The 17,614-nt window shown below is 37.0% G+C and overlaps 2 protein-coding genes across 2 annotated transcripts; one reads left to right on the forward strand and one right to left on the reverse strand.

Annotated features, from left to right (window-relative positions):
* Window positions 1–296: 296 nt before the first annotated feature.
* LOC135624987 (phosphoinositide phosphatase SAC3-like) lies at window positions 297–11,432 on the reverse strand. The gene is made up of 16 exons (XM_065129161.1): window positions 10,729–11,432; window positions 9,897–10,101; window positions 9,606–9,771; window positions 8,757–8,979; window positions 8,459–8,535; window positions 8,095–8,282; window positions 7,924–8,021; window positions 7,622–7,755; window positions 7,344–7,454; window positions 5,941–6,313; window positions 4,444–4,565; window positions 4,218–4,328; window positions 3,674–3,871; window positions 3,172–3,327; window positions 1,940–2,048; window positions 297–689 (listed from the first exon to the last, which is right to left on the reverse strand). Exons 1-16 carry the CDS (start codon window positions 10,849–10,851, stop codon window positions 591–593), a joined length of 2,493 nt encoding a protein of 830 aa, XP_064985233.1. The 5' UTR covers window positions 10,852–11,432; the 3' UTR covers window positions 297–590.
* A 3,673-nt stretch (window positions 11,433–15,105) lies between these two features.
* LOC135625760 (auxin-responsive protein SAUR78-like) lies at window positions 15,106–15,489 on the forward strand. Its single transcript, XM_065130850.1, has one exon. The coding sequence runs from the start codon at window positions 15,106–15,108 to the stop codon at window positions 15,487–15,489; it is 384 nt and encodes a 127-aa protein (XP_064986922.1).
* Window positions 15,490–17,614: the final 2,125 nt, after the last annotated feature.

Genomic DNA, 17,614 nt, shown 5'->3' on the forward strand with positions numbered 1-17,614 from the left:
ATCTCAACTAGTAAAGTAGAGCCAAGTAAAATTACAATCTCCGTGTCAGGAACGCAACGATGAGTAAATAATACAAGGCTTGTGGAAGTGTAGTATTTACAAACAAGTGCTTGAAGCATGACACAGATTGAGTAGCTCCTTAAAATCATTGCACTAAGTACATATCAAGAAAGCAGAAAGGAAGCCTAAGAAGAGGCTTCAAAGCCAGAAAAATAAGCTCGACGATCTTATCGTCTATCGTAGATACTGGATTTGCCTGGAGACGGCTATATAACATTACATGTACTGGACTCATGTGATAAAATATTTATTTATATTACTATTTACAAAACATCCTGTTGGACATAAAAATAACTGAGCTTGGCTCTAAAGAATTGCATCTGTGTTCCAATATATACTACTTGTATCTCTGCAAGAAACTGATCGAAAAGTATAAACTAATATTTTACAGATGAATGCCGTAAGTTCTATTTAACGTTCTAATTCCACCTACATATGTCATTCTTCTCTCCTTACTAGAAATTATAGCATTGACATAATTCGCAAGGCAAGCGAGTGATACCGAGAATGATTCGACGACTGCTTTGACATCAGTAACATAGAGCCCCACCATGGTTGATCCAATGCGCAAAACTATCAGAAAACTCGCCATGGTTGGAACTTTGTGCAACATCAGTGGCTTCAGCTTCCTGTGTCAAAAAAAAAAGTAACGTATGTTAAGTTCTCCAAATCTCCATGATATTAGAAGACAAAAGTTGGACACCAGTTAATTTTTCGTATGGTAGATGGAATCAATTTGAATTGCCTCCTTGCTCTTTAGATCAGGTCTTAAGGTTTTTGTGCCAAAGTATGGCACACATCAAGTGCTTCACCGATAATTATCTACTGATCTACCTTGGCATGTACTACATCGATGTAGTCAATGTAAACCCATATGTGGATCAAACAAGTAGCATATTTGAATAATAATTCCGAGGAACGATAAGAATCCAATTTTAAACATGAACTACCAAGCATTTAAAAGATACAAAGGAATGATGCCCTCAAAGGAAAAATAATTAATATAATGTTCTTGAAGAAGTTTCTTGTCTGGATCATGTAAATTTTGAAATTACAACCGTACTATTATATTTTTACAGAAAGAGATCAGAAGTCAAGTCGTAAATAGATGAACCATGGGGACTTTTGCCAATTTTGGCATTATGGTAATCATAGAGAACGATCAACTTATCATCAGAACTCAATAATGTCAATGGATAAATTAAGGCGGATTGTATTATTTTATGATTAACTAGCACTTTTTGCAACACCGGTTCCTTTCAAGGTTTAATTATCAGTCCATATGGGCTAGTAATTGTTAATTGCTGCTCTGATAGCCAATCAAGATGGGGCTGGGTACTTTCAAGTGGCTCGATCAGGTATAAACTGAATGTAACATTCAATAAGCTCATCATATTACGATTACCCAGATGGTAAGCAAATCAATTCCAGACTTTAACAGGCTATAAGACTACGGCCCAATACCCATGCTTTTTTTATAGCTGTCAGATGTATTTTTCTTCTCTCTCTCTCTTCCTACTACCCGTTATGTCGCTACCACTACTTCCTCCAAGCATGTTGCAGTCATCTCCTAGTGGTATGCCTCCTTCCCACCACCACCTCCTCTCCACTGCCTCCTCCAATAAGTACTAATTCATACCAACTTGGTATACCACCCCATATCGGTACTGTAACAAGCCATCTGCCGACTGCTATTGGTACCAGACTAAGAATTAAAACCTTAATTATATTTTACGAACTACAGAACAATTCAAGAGGAACCCATTCTTGAACTTCAAAATTTTGGCAAAAGCTTAGCACAAGTTCTAAAAATATCAGTGCTAAACTTGCACAAATAGGAACTCAAGATGTGAAACAACAAAGACAAAAGGAAACAAACCTTAGTATTAGGACCTTCCTCACTTAAAATTGAAGTTTCTTCAGCAATTACACCATCAGTGACATTTTCAGTGGAAACATTCCTCGGCGGTGAGTTAATAAGAGGTGACCTGTAGTAAAAAGAAAAGGGAAGAGGTTGAAAAAGACACCCATTTTAATATTTGTATCAAGGAATGAAGGAAGAATACTTCTCAAGAAGGCTTGACCACTTTCTCTTTCATGCTCATTTTAGAGAACAAATTCTTTCATACTCATTTAATCTGTGCTATATTTGCACGAAATTCAATCATCTGTGGCAGTTCAACTATGGTGAACCTTATGAGTTAGCATCACACTGCTCAATTTGCAGGGACTTCTCTAAATTCAACCAGTGAAACTTAGTATACACCATTAAACAAAGATAACATTATAAACTGTAGCATTAGATCAAGCAAAGGAAGTTCTTCTTATAAAAAAACAAAGTTAGCTTATCAAAGCATGTAATGTCATGTCAGAATGCAACACATGTGGTTGCAATACACGAGTCTTAGAAGATAAAATCTACTGAATGTGCACACTGCATGCTCCTCAAACTATGACATTTTGTATTAATATATGGTTTTGAACAGCAATTGGATCTGATTATAATCAAGAAATACGAGAATATTTGTCTGTGAAGAGTTGAGCAATGTTAAATTCCACAAGCAATCAAATCTACATAACATGTATAATATGAAGTGAAAAACAAGAGCTATAGATATTAGAGTTCTTTAGCTATAGATATGAAGTGATAAGACCCATCTTTTTCTTATTGACAGTTTGACGCCATGGTTATCACCTAACATACAGGATAAGTAATATTTTCATTAATGTGCTCAAAGCAAGCAAAAAGCAAAGTTATCACCCTCAATATTTTCAAGAATGCACATTGATGTAAGACAATGACTGTGTGTGTCTACTTGGTTCTTACTTCTTACTATCTTGACCTGCAGAACAATTTACAATTACAAGCTACACAATGCACAAAAAATTACATTCTATACACCATGTATAACACCATGGAAGTTAAAAGATCATCTAGAAATTTGTTTAAATCATGATCTCAAACACAGCTGTATCTTCTCCCACAACAATGACATACATAAACACTAATATTGATCAAGTTCAAATACAAAAAAATGATGCATTAGTTACATTATCAAATTCCATCACAATATTATATAAATAGGGGAAACAGCACTCATAGAAGATTACCTTTCATAACCTTCATCATCACATGAATTCCCCGACGATGAAAGCCAATCAAAGTCCAGGAAGTTTGAACAGTTTGAATCATTAAATCTATGCTCGCTTAAACATATATGCCCACAATCTGAAAAGAGTTGACTCCTGGAGATCATCGGAGTGCACCTAATACATATGAGAGAGAGAGGAATTAAGCTATTTATGAATATGCATGGTGAATGTCCTACTAAGGCATTGTTTCTGGAGTTTCAGATGAAACAGAGATCAAGAAGAAATTAGACACTTAGTTTATAGGGTTTTGGCTGCTGTGGGTTTTCTATCTTATCAATCAGAAGCTAAAAAATGCAACAAAAGAAAAGCACAACATTTCTCTTGTTTATTTGTCGTTATAAAACAAAAATAAGGCCCAAAAAGATGTCCCTCGATTCAATTAATTACTTATTTGACTGCAGTAACAGTTTTGTAGAGAGCTTATTAATGCATCAACGATGAACAATCTAAAGAAACTTACCTTGAATATGACATGTCATTTTCACAAGTTGAAATTTCTGGTGTAGAATCACATAGACCCTTGACATTTGACTCGTGTTGTACTCTTGAAGGCAGTGCTGAAGAAGCTACTTTGTTTGGTCCAGCATCACAGCCAGAGACAGGTGTTTGGCTTTCACGTAGAATATTGCCATCTGATAGGGATCTTTTGATAAATGACCTGAATAACAAAAGCTGAAGTTAAACCAAACCTAACTTATACACCTGAAACTTCCTCAACCACACCATTAAAAAAACCAGATGAATTGTAATAGCTATGATTGTTATCATATGATTTACAAATGCATGTAAGCATGCAGGAGTCCTGCACTATACAATTTCTAGTAAAGCACACACAAAATTATTAATTTTAATATTGAGGTTCACTACCTCATGCATCATCTTATAAAGTACGAGCTATATACAACTTCCAATGGTTATTACTCAGTTGTCACAACAATTAGAAAATATCATTGAGAAAATCCAGATGCTATAGATAAATCAACACTTCAACTAAAATTCAGTACCTTGCATTTTCATCGGCAAAAGTATGACGCCGACCAATATTGCAATGCTGATCTGAATCCAACTCCCAAAGTGCTGCTTTACCTTGTTGAGGTTGGAAATGCCCTAAGAATCTACAAATTTAATAGTAATTATAAAAAAAGAGGTGTTATTTGAAGAAAAAAGATTATAATCAGTGGTAACAAGGAGGTTAGAAGTAATTTATCAGAAAAGATTGTGAAATCCTACATATTAATAGCATCCTGCTTCTCGGCATCCATATAAGCATTGCTATAGTATCGTTGGATGGTCCTAAACAACTCCTGGGACTGGGTTGCAGCCTTCCATTGACCTCTTCTTTCAGAGAAAATCTGTGCAAAATTATGAAACAGTTCAAGTAAAACAGAGTGATGCTGCAAATATGTAAAATATTTTGCTAGTTGGGAATAGACTATTTGGCAAGCAAGCAGTCCAAGATGAGAACAGTAAGTGGATCATGGAAACCAAATCTTTTAATATTCTAGCTTATGATTTTTTAACCTAATAAAACAAAAAACTTATTTCTTCACTACTGCCTTTTTCTTTTGAGTGCTCAAGGTGTTATGAACCCACCCAATGGATAAGAGATCCGTTAACTTGTTGAGCTTGAACTACTGACCCAAGTTGATGGACCACTTATGGACTTCCAATGTGTAACTAAAATGAGGTGATCTCTCCACTTAAAGATTTAATATCTTTAACATCTTCTTCAAGGACCAATATAACCTAGAATCAATCTTAACATGGCACCTTAATATGGTGTACATAATGTCATGGTGGCTCCACATTGTAGAGTGCCCAATAGCCTATATGCTGGTAGTCTCTCACTGTGTTCAAATACTAGTTTGACCTTGATACCATTTATCATGATCAGACTTGTTGAGTATGAACCACTTGCTCAAGATGCTTGAGCCGAAGTTAAAAGTAGTAGACTCATTAAAACCAAAGTCATCTTAGTTCCAGACGCATACTTGATGCATATGTATGTAATACCTAGGCACCTAGCTATAAGTTGTAATATGGAGAAATATGAGAATAGGAAAAATGAATGTCACTTTTTGTCAAGTGTGTTATTTGTTAGATCGAGCAACAAGTTTCTTAGTAGAGAAACGATCTAAATATATTAATGGAACAAATGGAGTAAACCATTATTTTGTCTTTGTCCTGTACTTTTTACTTTTTTATTTTTGGTGTGAAATAGCTTACATAAAAAAGAGGTCAAATTATAGACTCTTTTCAATTGACTCCTCTGTGGACCTTAATATAAACAAACTAAAATAAGGCCTAAGATGAGATATTAAATTAGAACTATACAGTGTGATATATTCAGCTATCATTATTCAAGCCTTGGAACTTTTCCAACAAACAGTGATCAATCTGATGTCAAACCTCGATGTCGGTGCCCAATTTCAGTCAAGAAAGAGATTTTCCAGTAAGCAACTTAATAGTTTCGTTGAAACTTATGCAACCAGGAAGCCACTCTCAAAGATTCCTAAGAAACTATCAGCAGTTAGTTTTTAAGAAGAAAAGGTACGTGCCTCAAAGGCACAAAACACAATATTGAACTGATGGAACACAACCCCAAGTTCAGATGCTTCAAGACATTTACAGAAAAACTCAGTAACATACTTGAATATTATTGATAAGTACATTAGTAAATGAACACTCAAACAGCTTATTCCTCAAAAGAGATAACATACTTAATACCTTGTTGTGCGCAGCAGAACCACCATATTGTAGGGCAAGTGTATCACCCATTCTCTCATAGAAAACCATCAAATCATCACCCAAAGGAGAATCTAGATCGACTTCTGGGATGTCTAGAAATCCCAAGGCATGAAGCTGATGACCAAGAGCAGCCAAACCATATGCATACTGGGCAACATTTGTGCGGTCCAAGCAGTCTATACAATTTGTCCTAAGGACACCTCTTTGGAACCTAGGTGATATAGCCAAATTGTCTCCATTCTGAACTTCATTAACGAAATTACCATGACTCTGTTCAGTTCCAAAATATGTACTTTCATCCTTCAAGGAATTGCTATAAGAACCAATGGCTTCTCCTGTGCTGCCTCGGCTACTGCATGACAACAATTATTGAGATTAAATGAAAAAAGCAACTCAAATATATATAATACCGTTCAGTTGCATCATCTCTTGTATAAATGAACAAAGAGTTTAAGCAGTGATAAAAAAGAAACTAAATAAAATCAAACAATGTTATTATTATGGAAGTTCAAATATCTAACAGTTCATAGATCCAGAATTTAAATCAATAACCATATGTCTAGTAAAATTTACAATTCATAGATGTGCCATGTTAACTCTGTGAGATCAGCAAAAGCCTGAAAGACTGCCTTTACTTTTGTTTTCAGTATGGATGAAAGTGAATGTTATTATTATGTTTGTTCGTATCAATTGTACTGACTAGTCCCTTCCCCTGTTATGCAGATTAGATACCAGTTTTGTTCTTTTAAATACTATGACATGTTATTAATCATATGATAAAAGAACATAGACAAATCTTCTAAAAGCACAAGTATTAGTATGCATACAAAGTTAATCAAATCATATAACAGAATACCATACATGCAAGTTCAAACAAACATGACAGTAAGGTTATATACTTTAATAATTACAAGTTAACATACAAAATACATGCCTTGTCCGTTTACTAATACAAAAAATGAATGTCGCAGAGTAAAACCAGTGTGAATGATATTTGAATCCGTGATTACATGATAGTTTTGGAATTTCGATAAAATTTGAATTTAGTTTGTGTGTTACATGCACATAAACATATTGCAAAAATGTTTCTGAAATTATTATATGAAAGAAGCATTTGGTGTTTTCATACTTCAGTTGGTACATCAAATGTAGGGATTACTGTTGCCAGAATGCTCAAACAATTACGATTAAAGCCTATGCAATGTGGTTGATCATCGAGCTGCATGCTCATAATAATTCCTTTTAGCCTATTCACACTTTAGATATAAGCATAAAGAATATGTTGAAACATAAGATTACTAATCATGGAATCAAGAAAGAAAAAAGTACTGATATTGAAACAAAAACCTGGCTTGAAAAAAATCATGAAACAAGATTCTTACGGAAGGTCCTGAATTTGCAAGCCTGGTGTTACTTGGCAATAAAAGAAGCCTGTTAGATCCAATGCATAAGCTGCCACTTTGCCTAATAATTCCAGCACGTTGGCAACTTTTCTGGACATATTTTAGCAACCAACAATTAGTAGCAAGTTGAAGAGGTTATTATTTTTGCACAAGGACATGAAAATAATGAACAGAATATAATAACAACCCATTTCCTGCAAAAAAGACAACATACAGAAGAATAATGCAAGAGAGAAATTAAAAAGGCAAATATATACCTTCTAGAATGTTTTTGAATATCCCAGTGCAAGAATTTCAGGCGTCTCTCCTCTGGTATATCTTTATTAATGAAATCAATTGCATTGGCAAACTCTGCACGCAGCAATGATTCTCGAGGCTTCTTCTCACGTGACTAATTGTATTAGATCATGAAATAAATAAAAAAACATAATAAATTAACCAAGAAGTGAAAGATTACTTCAAACCCAAAATCCTCTGACATCATTGAGGTATTCATGCACAAAAAAGAAGATACAAAGTTACATCCACCTTTTTGCCAAAGTAGATTGAGACTACCCACCTTAATCAAATTTAAAATAATTATTGGGTTGCCATATCGCTTTACAAGATTTTCAAAGTGTAGCCGTGTAGCTTCATAGTTCTTGTCCTTCTTATGCACTGAAAAAAGATGTGCCAAAGTAAATCTTTAACTGTATTACAAAGAAACTAATACAATATTACTAAAACTTACAGATAATATCAGGCCGAATATTTAATTTTGAAGTTTCCTGAGACCAGAAAAGGGGTATGGAACCTCTATTCTGTACAACAGAAGTTATTTGTGAAGGAATTTCTTCTGGAGTATCTTCAAATACAATTTGCTCCGTCTCAACATCATTGGCTACTCTACCCTTCTCATTAACACCACGTTTTAGGTACCTAAACCGGGACAAAGCAGATATTAAATCATTAACCATAACAATGTTACAGATTAAAGATCTTAAATCTGTACGCTCATATTACAGATCAAAGATAATTAACAATTTATTAGTGTGACAAAACCTATTATCAAAGAAAACAAGGAATTGCATTAAACCACATTTTCACCTACAAACCTTGTGCCAGCAAAATGACGTGAGCGCCTAGCAATGAGCGTCAACATAAAATCTCTACCAAATATTGAAAGTTTTGCCTGAAAACATAACAGAAAGATACATAAGTGAGTTTTTAAACACTAAACAAATTAAAAGAGAAAAAGAGCATACTTCTCAAAGCAATAAAGCAATATCATCAGTGTGCTAAAACAGGAAATGGTCAATGTTGGCTTTACAAGTGGTGTATTTTTTTATTGTGTTATTAACAGCATGATTGAATCCGGAAGAGTCCACACCAGACATTTCAATGTAATCATACCTGCTTAAAAAATCCATGAACCAATGCAACTGTCCACATAGTGTTTTTGAGATGATTACGGACGCCACGCGTCAAGAACTCATTCCAAACAAACATTGTTTCATAGAGAACTTGCCCTGTCTTGCCATCACATAGGTTCTTTTGAAGACTACGCATGATGTTGTATGAGTAGCTGAAGAAGAAGTCCTTTGTGAGGTCCACAGTGCACAGTAGCCTCTTGTATCTATGCAATAAAGAAGAAAGACAACATTGTGAATAGTTCTGCAAATATGTAAGACACAGAGTACAAAAATGACAACCATAAATTTAATATGAAGGTCACATTTTTTCCGGTAGTAAAAACTATTAAGAAACTAGTCAATATTGCCTCAATACCTTAAGCCATCGACATTTTATGACAACATAAATATTCCTTTCGATTACTTGAATTTGCCTCAGTACATAAGAAACCGATCTGGCACACAGACCCCAAGAAACTGTAATGACTTGAGATGATTAAAGATCCCATAACAACTGTGAGTTACCTCAAGGAACGTTACATACTTACAAGGAGAATAGCGTTTCTACATCTTTAGCTAACAAGAAAAAAACACTATCAACCTTTCAACAAATTGTCATTGTCACTTTACAGAAAATATCCGCAGCGTGTCATGGAGTAATTCAGAAACAGAATCCATTGGCACTGTAGAGCATTTGTTCCATGGTTAAATACTAGACTTCAATTATAGCAGTTCAAACTTGCACTAGTTTTAATTACAATACAATAGCAGCTTTTGAAGACTGATTACGGCCTCAATTAAACATAAATTGTACATGGCACATTTTTCATGTAAAGAATGGACAAAGGACCTGTTCTCATCTTTAGAGTAGACCAAATTGGACTGCACAGCCGAATTTGGAAGTGCAATCATTTCGCTCTTGGAGACAGCATATATGGTATGACCCAATATGGTACCAATCTTCCTTCTCCTAGTAATGAGCAGCATGTAGTACGGACCCAGGAACTTGATGAACCCTGAAAATGTACAACATGTATGTCACAAGAAATTCTTGAACATCAACTTTGAATGTGTTGGACGGAGGGGTTGGCAACAAGCTTCAATTTTATCCATGTATGGAAAAGATCAAGGCTACACATACCAGCGATGCCATAACATTTAGTCACAAATCTTAATCCCCCAGTTGAAATATTTCCCTCATGTACGCGCTTCAGCAAGTCATAACATTCACTTGTGGAGTATGTTGTTGGATCCTCACGAATATTCAGCTCAGAAGGCTCCAACCTATCGATCTTTAACACCCTCCACTGTGCCCTACTCTTGTTGCTTCCAACTATATAAAACATCTGCAGCATCATACCAGGTGTAACAAACAACAAAAATATGAATACCAGATAAACAGTTTAGATATTGACGATGAGGAAAAAATCAATCATTTTGTGCATAAGAAAACGCATAAAAGTAATCTGTTCTTGACGAGCAACTGAAATATGGTATAAAGATATCTATTCTTTGAGAAACCATCACACAAACAGATCTCGATGAAGGCGTTGAAGGACATAAGAAAAACTCCCGAGTAGGTTACCGGGTAATTAAAGATCAATAAGAACGAAGAAACTGCCATGCACATATCTCTAAAAGAAGTACACGGATCCCGAATTTGTAGCCTGTGTGAACCAAAATAGTATATGATATTTCCGTAAGACGATTCAACCATAGGCAAATCCAGCAATGAAATTTCTTACACAGGAAACGAAAGAAGCGATAAGAGCATAAAACAACAAAATCGTCAACCATCAGAAAATATTCCCTCCAAACCATACAGATTTGATCATTGAGTCCAAGATCTGATAGGAGAGGGAAGAAATCAATAACGATAGACAACAAGCACTAGGAAACAAGATTGAAGAAACCCATGAAGCAAAACAAATCACGATAAAGGATCCAACTTTCTACGACAAAACCCAACTGACCGATCGAGTCTCGTAAAGCCTGAACTTCTGGAGGCACCCGCTCCCGGCAGCTGCGCCGGTCCCGGCCGCCGCCAACTGATCCGCCGTCTCGCTGTCCGCCACCATCTGATCAGCCGAACCCATCCCGAGCCTTCGTCGGGCCCGGGGAGCTAGTCAGTCGCAGATCTTCCGTCTCGCCCTAATCCGCCACTCGCTCTCTTCCATTGACGGCACGGAGACAACGAAAGCAAGAATCTTTCAATGAACTGAGGGGGGGGGGAAGGAAAAAGAATACTAACGGGCTCTCTCTCTCTCTCTCTCTCTGTGAACAGCTTGCGATCTTTCCAATAAAAGATCAAAAAATCCGTTCTTGAGCGCAAGCAAGAGGAAACCGAATTAAAAAGCGAGTAAGAAAAGGAAAGAAGCTTCCTTCCTTAGGGGAAAGAGCAGCCAAGGTCGATCAAAAAGGAAACTTTCTTCCGCTCAATAAATGACTCGGCTGGGAATTGGAATCTGCCACAATGATTGCGGGGTGGGATGGAGAAAGAGAGAAACAGAGAGATATAGAAGAATCGGGGCGGACGACGACCACAGGGAGGTTTGGCCGACGCCTTCCACACAATAATAATAGTAATAATAATTACACACAAATTAACACGCAGCCCAAAATTATGAGCTTTTGTTTCTTCTTCTCAATCTTTGGGTCGTGGCTATCTGCCCTCGGTTTCTTGTGGAGGGGAGACGGAGATGAGAGTACAATTAGGAACCGGTGGAGTGCGTTTATCACCACACCCATCTTGGATTTGTAGCTTCTAACAAATATAACTGTCACTACTTACTGTGATCAATCCAGTAGATCACCGGATCTCGATGACAGATCGCGGTTTACGCTGTCGGATCGGGGAATCGTGTGATTCGAGAATATAAAGAAAAACTATTTGTTTGGGTTGACTGACTGGTCTTTTTCATTTTTACCCCTGTAAATTTGAGTTTGATGTATATATCCTTCCAAGACTCTTCTAATCAACCATTAGCGTAATAACATTAATAATACAAATGATTAATATTATTTATCTATTTAATGAAAAATAATTAGGTATACTTTAAATATTATTTTTCAAACTCATTATATATATGTGGCAAAATCTATGAAGAATTTATATCATTGAAATAATATACATGTGCAAGTTTTAAGGAATTAAAGGGATATACTTGTATATTTCATATTAAACATTGAAAGGGTAAATATAATATTGTCAACTTTCAAAGGATAAATATGTAAGAGTCCAAAAATAAAAAAAGTGTTTGCACAGAACCTCTACAAATAGGATCTACATAGCCCCTATCTACTTAAGTCTACAATTATAATTTGGTATTAAAATAGTGAGCCATATACCTATCATGTCCAGTCAGAAATTGAGGTGCATGACAATTATTTGTGATTAATTACTTTACAATGATGTATCCATCACAAGCAATTGCAATAGATATTAGCCATAGATATCGTTGGGAGCACGGCAAACGCATGGAATATATGCAATAGCTTGTCATTTTAGGCTTCATGTGACTCGCATGACCAATGTGGTAGCTTCCACACGTTGGCTTCATCGCCATAAGGATGAAGACACGCAGATCGGCTTTTTGTGGTTTGATAGAAGGCTATAAAGTATTGTTCGTGAGATAAATCGAGATCTTGGAACCTAATCACGTTCGTGCGACACGAGGCATCAAAATTATTCATATTAAAATACTCTTATATTAGCTTTTCCAAGCAAATTTGGTAGTTTGAATCATATATTGGTAGGGGTTAGGCTAGATGAGATGTTTAGAACTAATTACATAATATCCCGGACCCTATTTAGCATCATATTTTTTATATTTCAAAATTTTATATTAAGATCTCTATAATTTTAAAAATAAAATAAATAATCTTATTTACTCTAATATCGTCGGTTACATTAATAAAAAATATAATTTCAACATCCTTCTCGTTTTTTAATATATGAGATGTTGAAATTATCTATTTTATTGATAAAAATTATTAAAAATAAAAAATATTAAAATTATATTTTTATCCATCACTTTTGCACGTGGTCTCACATATTATATTTGTCGCTAATACAACTGAAGATATCGAAATAAATAAATAAATTTATTTTTTTTATTTTTAAAATTATAAAATTTTAATTTTTTTAAGAATAAGGGCCATGATACTAATAAGTCCAGAGAATAATCTATAATTAATATTGATATTTATAATATAATTTATATAAAACTTTGAATAATACAGTTGCTTGATGTATTATACACGCACATATACATATATTTAAAAAGGACATATATATACCACCACTCTCTGGGGTCATTATATCTATTTCCCTTTCTTGTTCATTGACCACTTTGAGCTTATTATATATATATAAACCCTTTCCCATACTTTTTATATTCTGCGTTCGCTTGACTACCTATCACATATTAATTCTAATGGAATCAAACTCATGCAACACATGAAAATAAACAAGTCCAACACAACTCTAATTCCTCCACGGGATCAACCACCGGTCTGCATACATGGGCCGACCGAGCCATTTTGTTACATTCGGACCGAGCCGGAAGTAAACCGGGGTTTGGGAAACAGTTCGATCAGCTTCTGACTTTGTCAAACACCGCGAGTGTCGAAGAAGCTTCCAGAATGCGTAAGGCCAACTTGTAAATTGGTCGCACGTGTTCCTCGCCTTAGATGTTGTTTAGTCATGCAGGTCTGACCCGAGAGACGGCGTCAACAGCACCGCTCGACGTGTCACGCATCGATTGGCTGAAGGGGATTATCTAGTCAAGGGTTCAGACGACAGCAGAGCCGAGGCAATAATTCAGGGAAAACAAATGTCCTATTTAAATGGTCGCAATCGAGCATATAAAAATAATTTACCTGATGCAATGTATCGAGTGACGTATCTGTAACATCAGCCGAGTCGAGCTGAGTTTGATTGTTCTTCTGCAACTCGGGAGCCGTCGGCATCCCTGGCAAACACGTCGTGAATCGCCTACTTTGCGCGAGGAGAAGAAGACGAAGAGCGTGTTCCCCCACTAGCTTTTGTACCCTGGTGAAGACAGGAACACCAGGAGGTGGGGCCTGTGGATAGAGACAGTGGCGACGAGGAGGAGGACGAGGCGGGCGATCCATTCTCGGGCGCCACAAACCCCAATAAAGTAAAGAGCATCTCTAAAGTGGCACGACTTTTGGGGCGTAGCCATGGCCACCACACCTCCGCCCGTGCGCGGTGTTTCACTCGGTGTGGATGAGTCCTATCGTTCCCCGCTGGCTATATCCCACGGCAGAAGATATCTGCAGCTCCTTTCGTCTTGTTCTTCATTGCCACTAGAGCTTCTCCTGCACGTAGTTTCAACTCATCAAGTGGCTGCCGATGAGAAGTGTGTGATGAAGAGACGAGAAGCTCGTTTTGTTCTCATATGATGCATCGAGAAACGGGGAGAGATACACTGAAGCTACTCAGGTACTGTCTGGAGAGAAAACAACACGGGGAACTCTGATTGATATACGAGACTAGTCTTCTGAGATCTGTTCTAATACAAACAACTAATATGCTGAGGTCTAAGAAATGTGGGTTAAAAATAAAAATAATAAATATTTTAAGAAATATAAGACATCTAATATATCTGTTATCAAATCTTATTAGTTATATAGATAGATACATTTACATATATATTTTTATTTTTACTCATCTCAAAGAGGACTGGACAGATGTGAGTTGCCTGAAAAAACATCTGATATGATATTACTAACATATTCAAGTATTTCCCGTCTTTGTTATTAGTATCCCCCTCAAATCCAATTAACCAATATCTAATCGGATTTTAACGGATCATGAGTAGCCGAAAAGACCTAATAGAAGACATTAGCATTCCCATCAAATCCACATGCACTTCCGACACTCCAAGAACATGTGTTATTGTACTTAGTTTATATAAATTAGGAGTCTTAATCTAGATTAGATTAGTCAGGAGCTTGAGTCCCAAGTCTTATTCGTCAGCTACGAGTCTTGTTCTATATATATCCAATTAATTATTTGAATTTGAGTGTCTATAATGAAAATATTTTTTGGAAAAAAAGAAAATAATAATAACAATAATAAATAACTATGCACAATAAGAGGCCACAAGAATTTTAAGTTTATCTCATTAATAAAATATTAATATAATTTAAATTGCGCTAATACTTTTTATCGGTGCTTGCGATTCGATCACTTCTTTTAAGACTCATCACTGCCATCGATAGCATTACCTATTGCTGGCTGGCCTGCTTCCCTCGCCCATTCTGGACCTCAGTATCTCCGAAGCCTTCCTTTCCGCCGCTCCCCGGCCCAAAAAGCCGAGCTAATGGCCGGGAAGCTGCTACGGAAGCTTAAGGACATGCTCAAGCACCGGCCGCACTCCTCTCATCACCGTCCCGCAGCCGCTGGCCCCTCGAGCGACGCCGCGTGCCGGGTGGCCTCCGTGGATGGCGGCGACAAGCAGGGTGACGGGCTCCACCTGGTCTACGTAGGTAAGTCGCGAAGGCGGTACCTCATTAGCTCCGACGTGATCGACCACCCTCTCTTCCAGATCATCGCCCAGCGTCACGCAGACGGTGACAGCAGCGGCGGCGCCGGCACAGTGGTTGGCTGCGAGGTGGTGCTGTTCGAGCACCTCCTCTGGATGCTCGTGAACGCCGACCTGCAGCCCGATTCTGTCGACGAGCTCGTGGAGTACTACACCTGCTGAGGACAGTGGTTGATTGATTCGCATGCACGCATCCGCATTAAATGTCTTCATGTAAGTTAACGTGAGATGTGTCGTTTAATTCTCTGTCTATTAACGAGCGAGGCAAAAATAAAAGCAAATGAACTAACCTGTTCAAAACATGAAGGTTGGATATCTTTCCATCTCCATGTTAATGTACTTTGTAATGTCAACATGGGTAGTCTTTTATTCTCTTCTCCACCTCCTTCCTCCGATGTGGTTACCAAATCGAGCAGCTTACTCCGTCCATTGAATACCAATCACATCACTACTACGTTCTCCGGAGCTAATTGGGCGTAGAACGCAGCAGTTCCTCCGACTCTTCTTGCTGATTAAAGCCTCTCTCTCTCTCTCTCTCTCTCTCTCTCTCTCTCTCTCTCTTAGTCTCCATCAAGTCCTGCTGCTTATGTGCGAAGACTGTGAGGTCAGTCGTTGCAGGGTCTCCTTCTGATAAGAGGACCACCCATGTGCAGGTGTGGCCGTGGAGAACATTGCCTTCTGACAACCTACACTTGATGAACAACGTAAAGCGGGTTAATAATTCAAGGGAGTGTAAGAGGAAAGAGAGAGAGAGAGAGTGTGTGTGGTAATAGAAGCACATACAATTATAGCAGTTCGTCAAACCTGTTCTACCATTCCGACGTGAATGCATCCTCCTCACCTTCTGGGCTTGAACGTCTCACGTCGATCGGGCACACAGGGACAAAGCATGACCTCAGGTTCGACGACGTAACACAAAAAGCTCATCTGGACCACCTGAAAACACTGAAATGTTACACATGGCTTGGTTGCTTTTCTGTGGCTTCAACGTACCTGATGGTAGGGTTCCTACAGTGGAGTTGATAGGGAGGAGCTTTTCCTCGTGGGCTGCATCAAATCGCATGCATGATCTAAACCATTGTTGTTTCCGAGGACACACAGGGTGGAGCGGATCGGTGGACGCACTGAACCTTAATATTTGACGAGGGAAGCAGCATCATCCGTGATGGGAAACGAAGGGAGAGTTTTGGCTGGCTTTTAGGGACATGATGAGCGTGCCCTAACAATGGACAGATTGTTGGCATATGTTTGGATTCATTCGGAGAGGTTTAGATGTATACGTGACTCGTCCAACTCATGTTAAAATCCAATTGACTTGGGAAAAAGATGTCTAAATCAAATTGAAAGCCACAAACAATGAGATCTATCGTAAGATCATAGCTTGAATTCCGTCCTTAATATTTATCTTTTATTAAAAAATAAGAAATTAAAAAAATAATAATCAAACCACAAAACAATATTTACATGAAAATTTCTTTCTTCTTTGGTATAGAAGCAATTCAAGAAGGCTGACATGCTACTGGTTAATGCACTATTCCATGGTTGATGAAAATATTATATGTTTGCATTGTTTAATATAATGAAAATTATTATTTTTTAAAATAAAAAATAAAAAAGAACATATTTTATTGAAATGGAGAAAAGTTATTAATCGAAAAATATAAACTTAGTGAAATGATAAGATTATTTCTTTAGGATACTGTGAATTTAGGATAAGTCAGTTTTCCAAAACGTAAGAAATGGATGGAAGAGGAAAAGCAACACAAGTTTGTTAACGACAAAAGACACGAAGGTTTCGGAAGTGGGTATATGGAGAAGGTCGAGTCTTCCGAGACCTGCGGACGCGACTTGGGTCACGGCAGGTCGGCCCATTTATTGTTGTTTAGTGGGCTTCGGCCCGACTTGTTTGGAGAGCCCAATGCGCCAAATCCAATTAGAATGTTACGAGCATCATTGGTTGGACCCGAGTGACGCAACTAAGAAAAAATATCTCAAAAATAAATAAATAAATAAATATATATATATATATATATATATATATATAGTTAGAATTGCAATATTATAAAAGATAGCATATAAAATCACATTAGATATGCATTTGTGAAACGAAAACCGCTTGCTAAAGAATTACAAGGAACTTTTTTTTCTTTTCCAAAAAATAAATAAAACTCTCAAGAATGAATCCAATTTTAATGAATTATATTTCTTACGTATTATCTATCTAAGGTATAATATTTAAGTCATCAACTCAACTGTCTTTCCCTTACTCGTAAACAAAATATTTTTT

Source organism: Musa acuminata, chromosome BXJ2-10 (assembly GCF_036884655.1).
Source record: "Musa acuminata AAA Group cultivar baxijiao chromosome BXJ2-10, Cavendish_Baxijiao_AAA, whole genome shotgun sequence".
Classification (NCBI taxonomy): domain Eukaryota; kingdom Viridiplantae; phylum Streptophyta; class Magnoliopsida; order Zingiberales; family Musaceae; genus Musa; species Musa acuminata.

Excerpts from the sequence above, each read along its gene's own strand:
- LOC135624987 (XM_065129161.1), bottom strand. The coding sequence starts at position 10,851 with ATGGGTTCGGCTGATCAGATGGTGGCGGACAGCGAGACGGCGGATCAG. Across the intron at positions 8,283-8,458 it reads CGTCATTTTGCTGGCACAAG|GTACCTAAAACGTGGTGTTA; the intron begins GTTTGTAGGTGA and ends GTCCCGGTTTAG. Across the intron at positions 2,049-3,171 it reads GATGATGAAGGTTATGAAAG|GTCACCTCTTATTAACTCAC; the intron begins GTAATCTTCTAT and ends TTTTTACTACAG.
- LOC135625760 (XM_065130850.1), top strand. The coding sequence starts at position 15,106 with ATGGCCGGGAAGCTGCTACGGAAGCTTAAGGACATGCTCAAGCACCGG.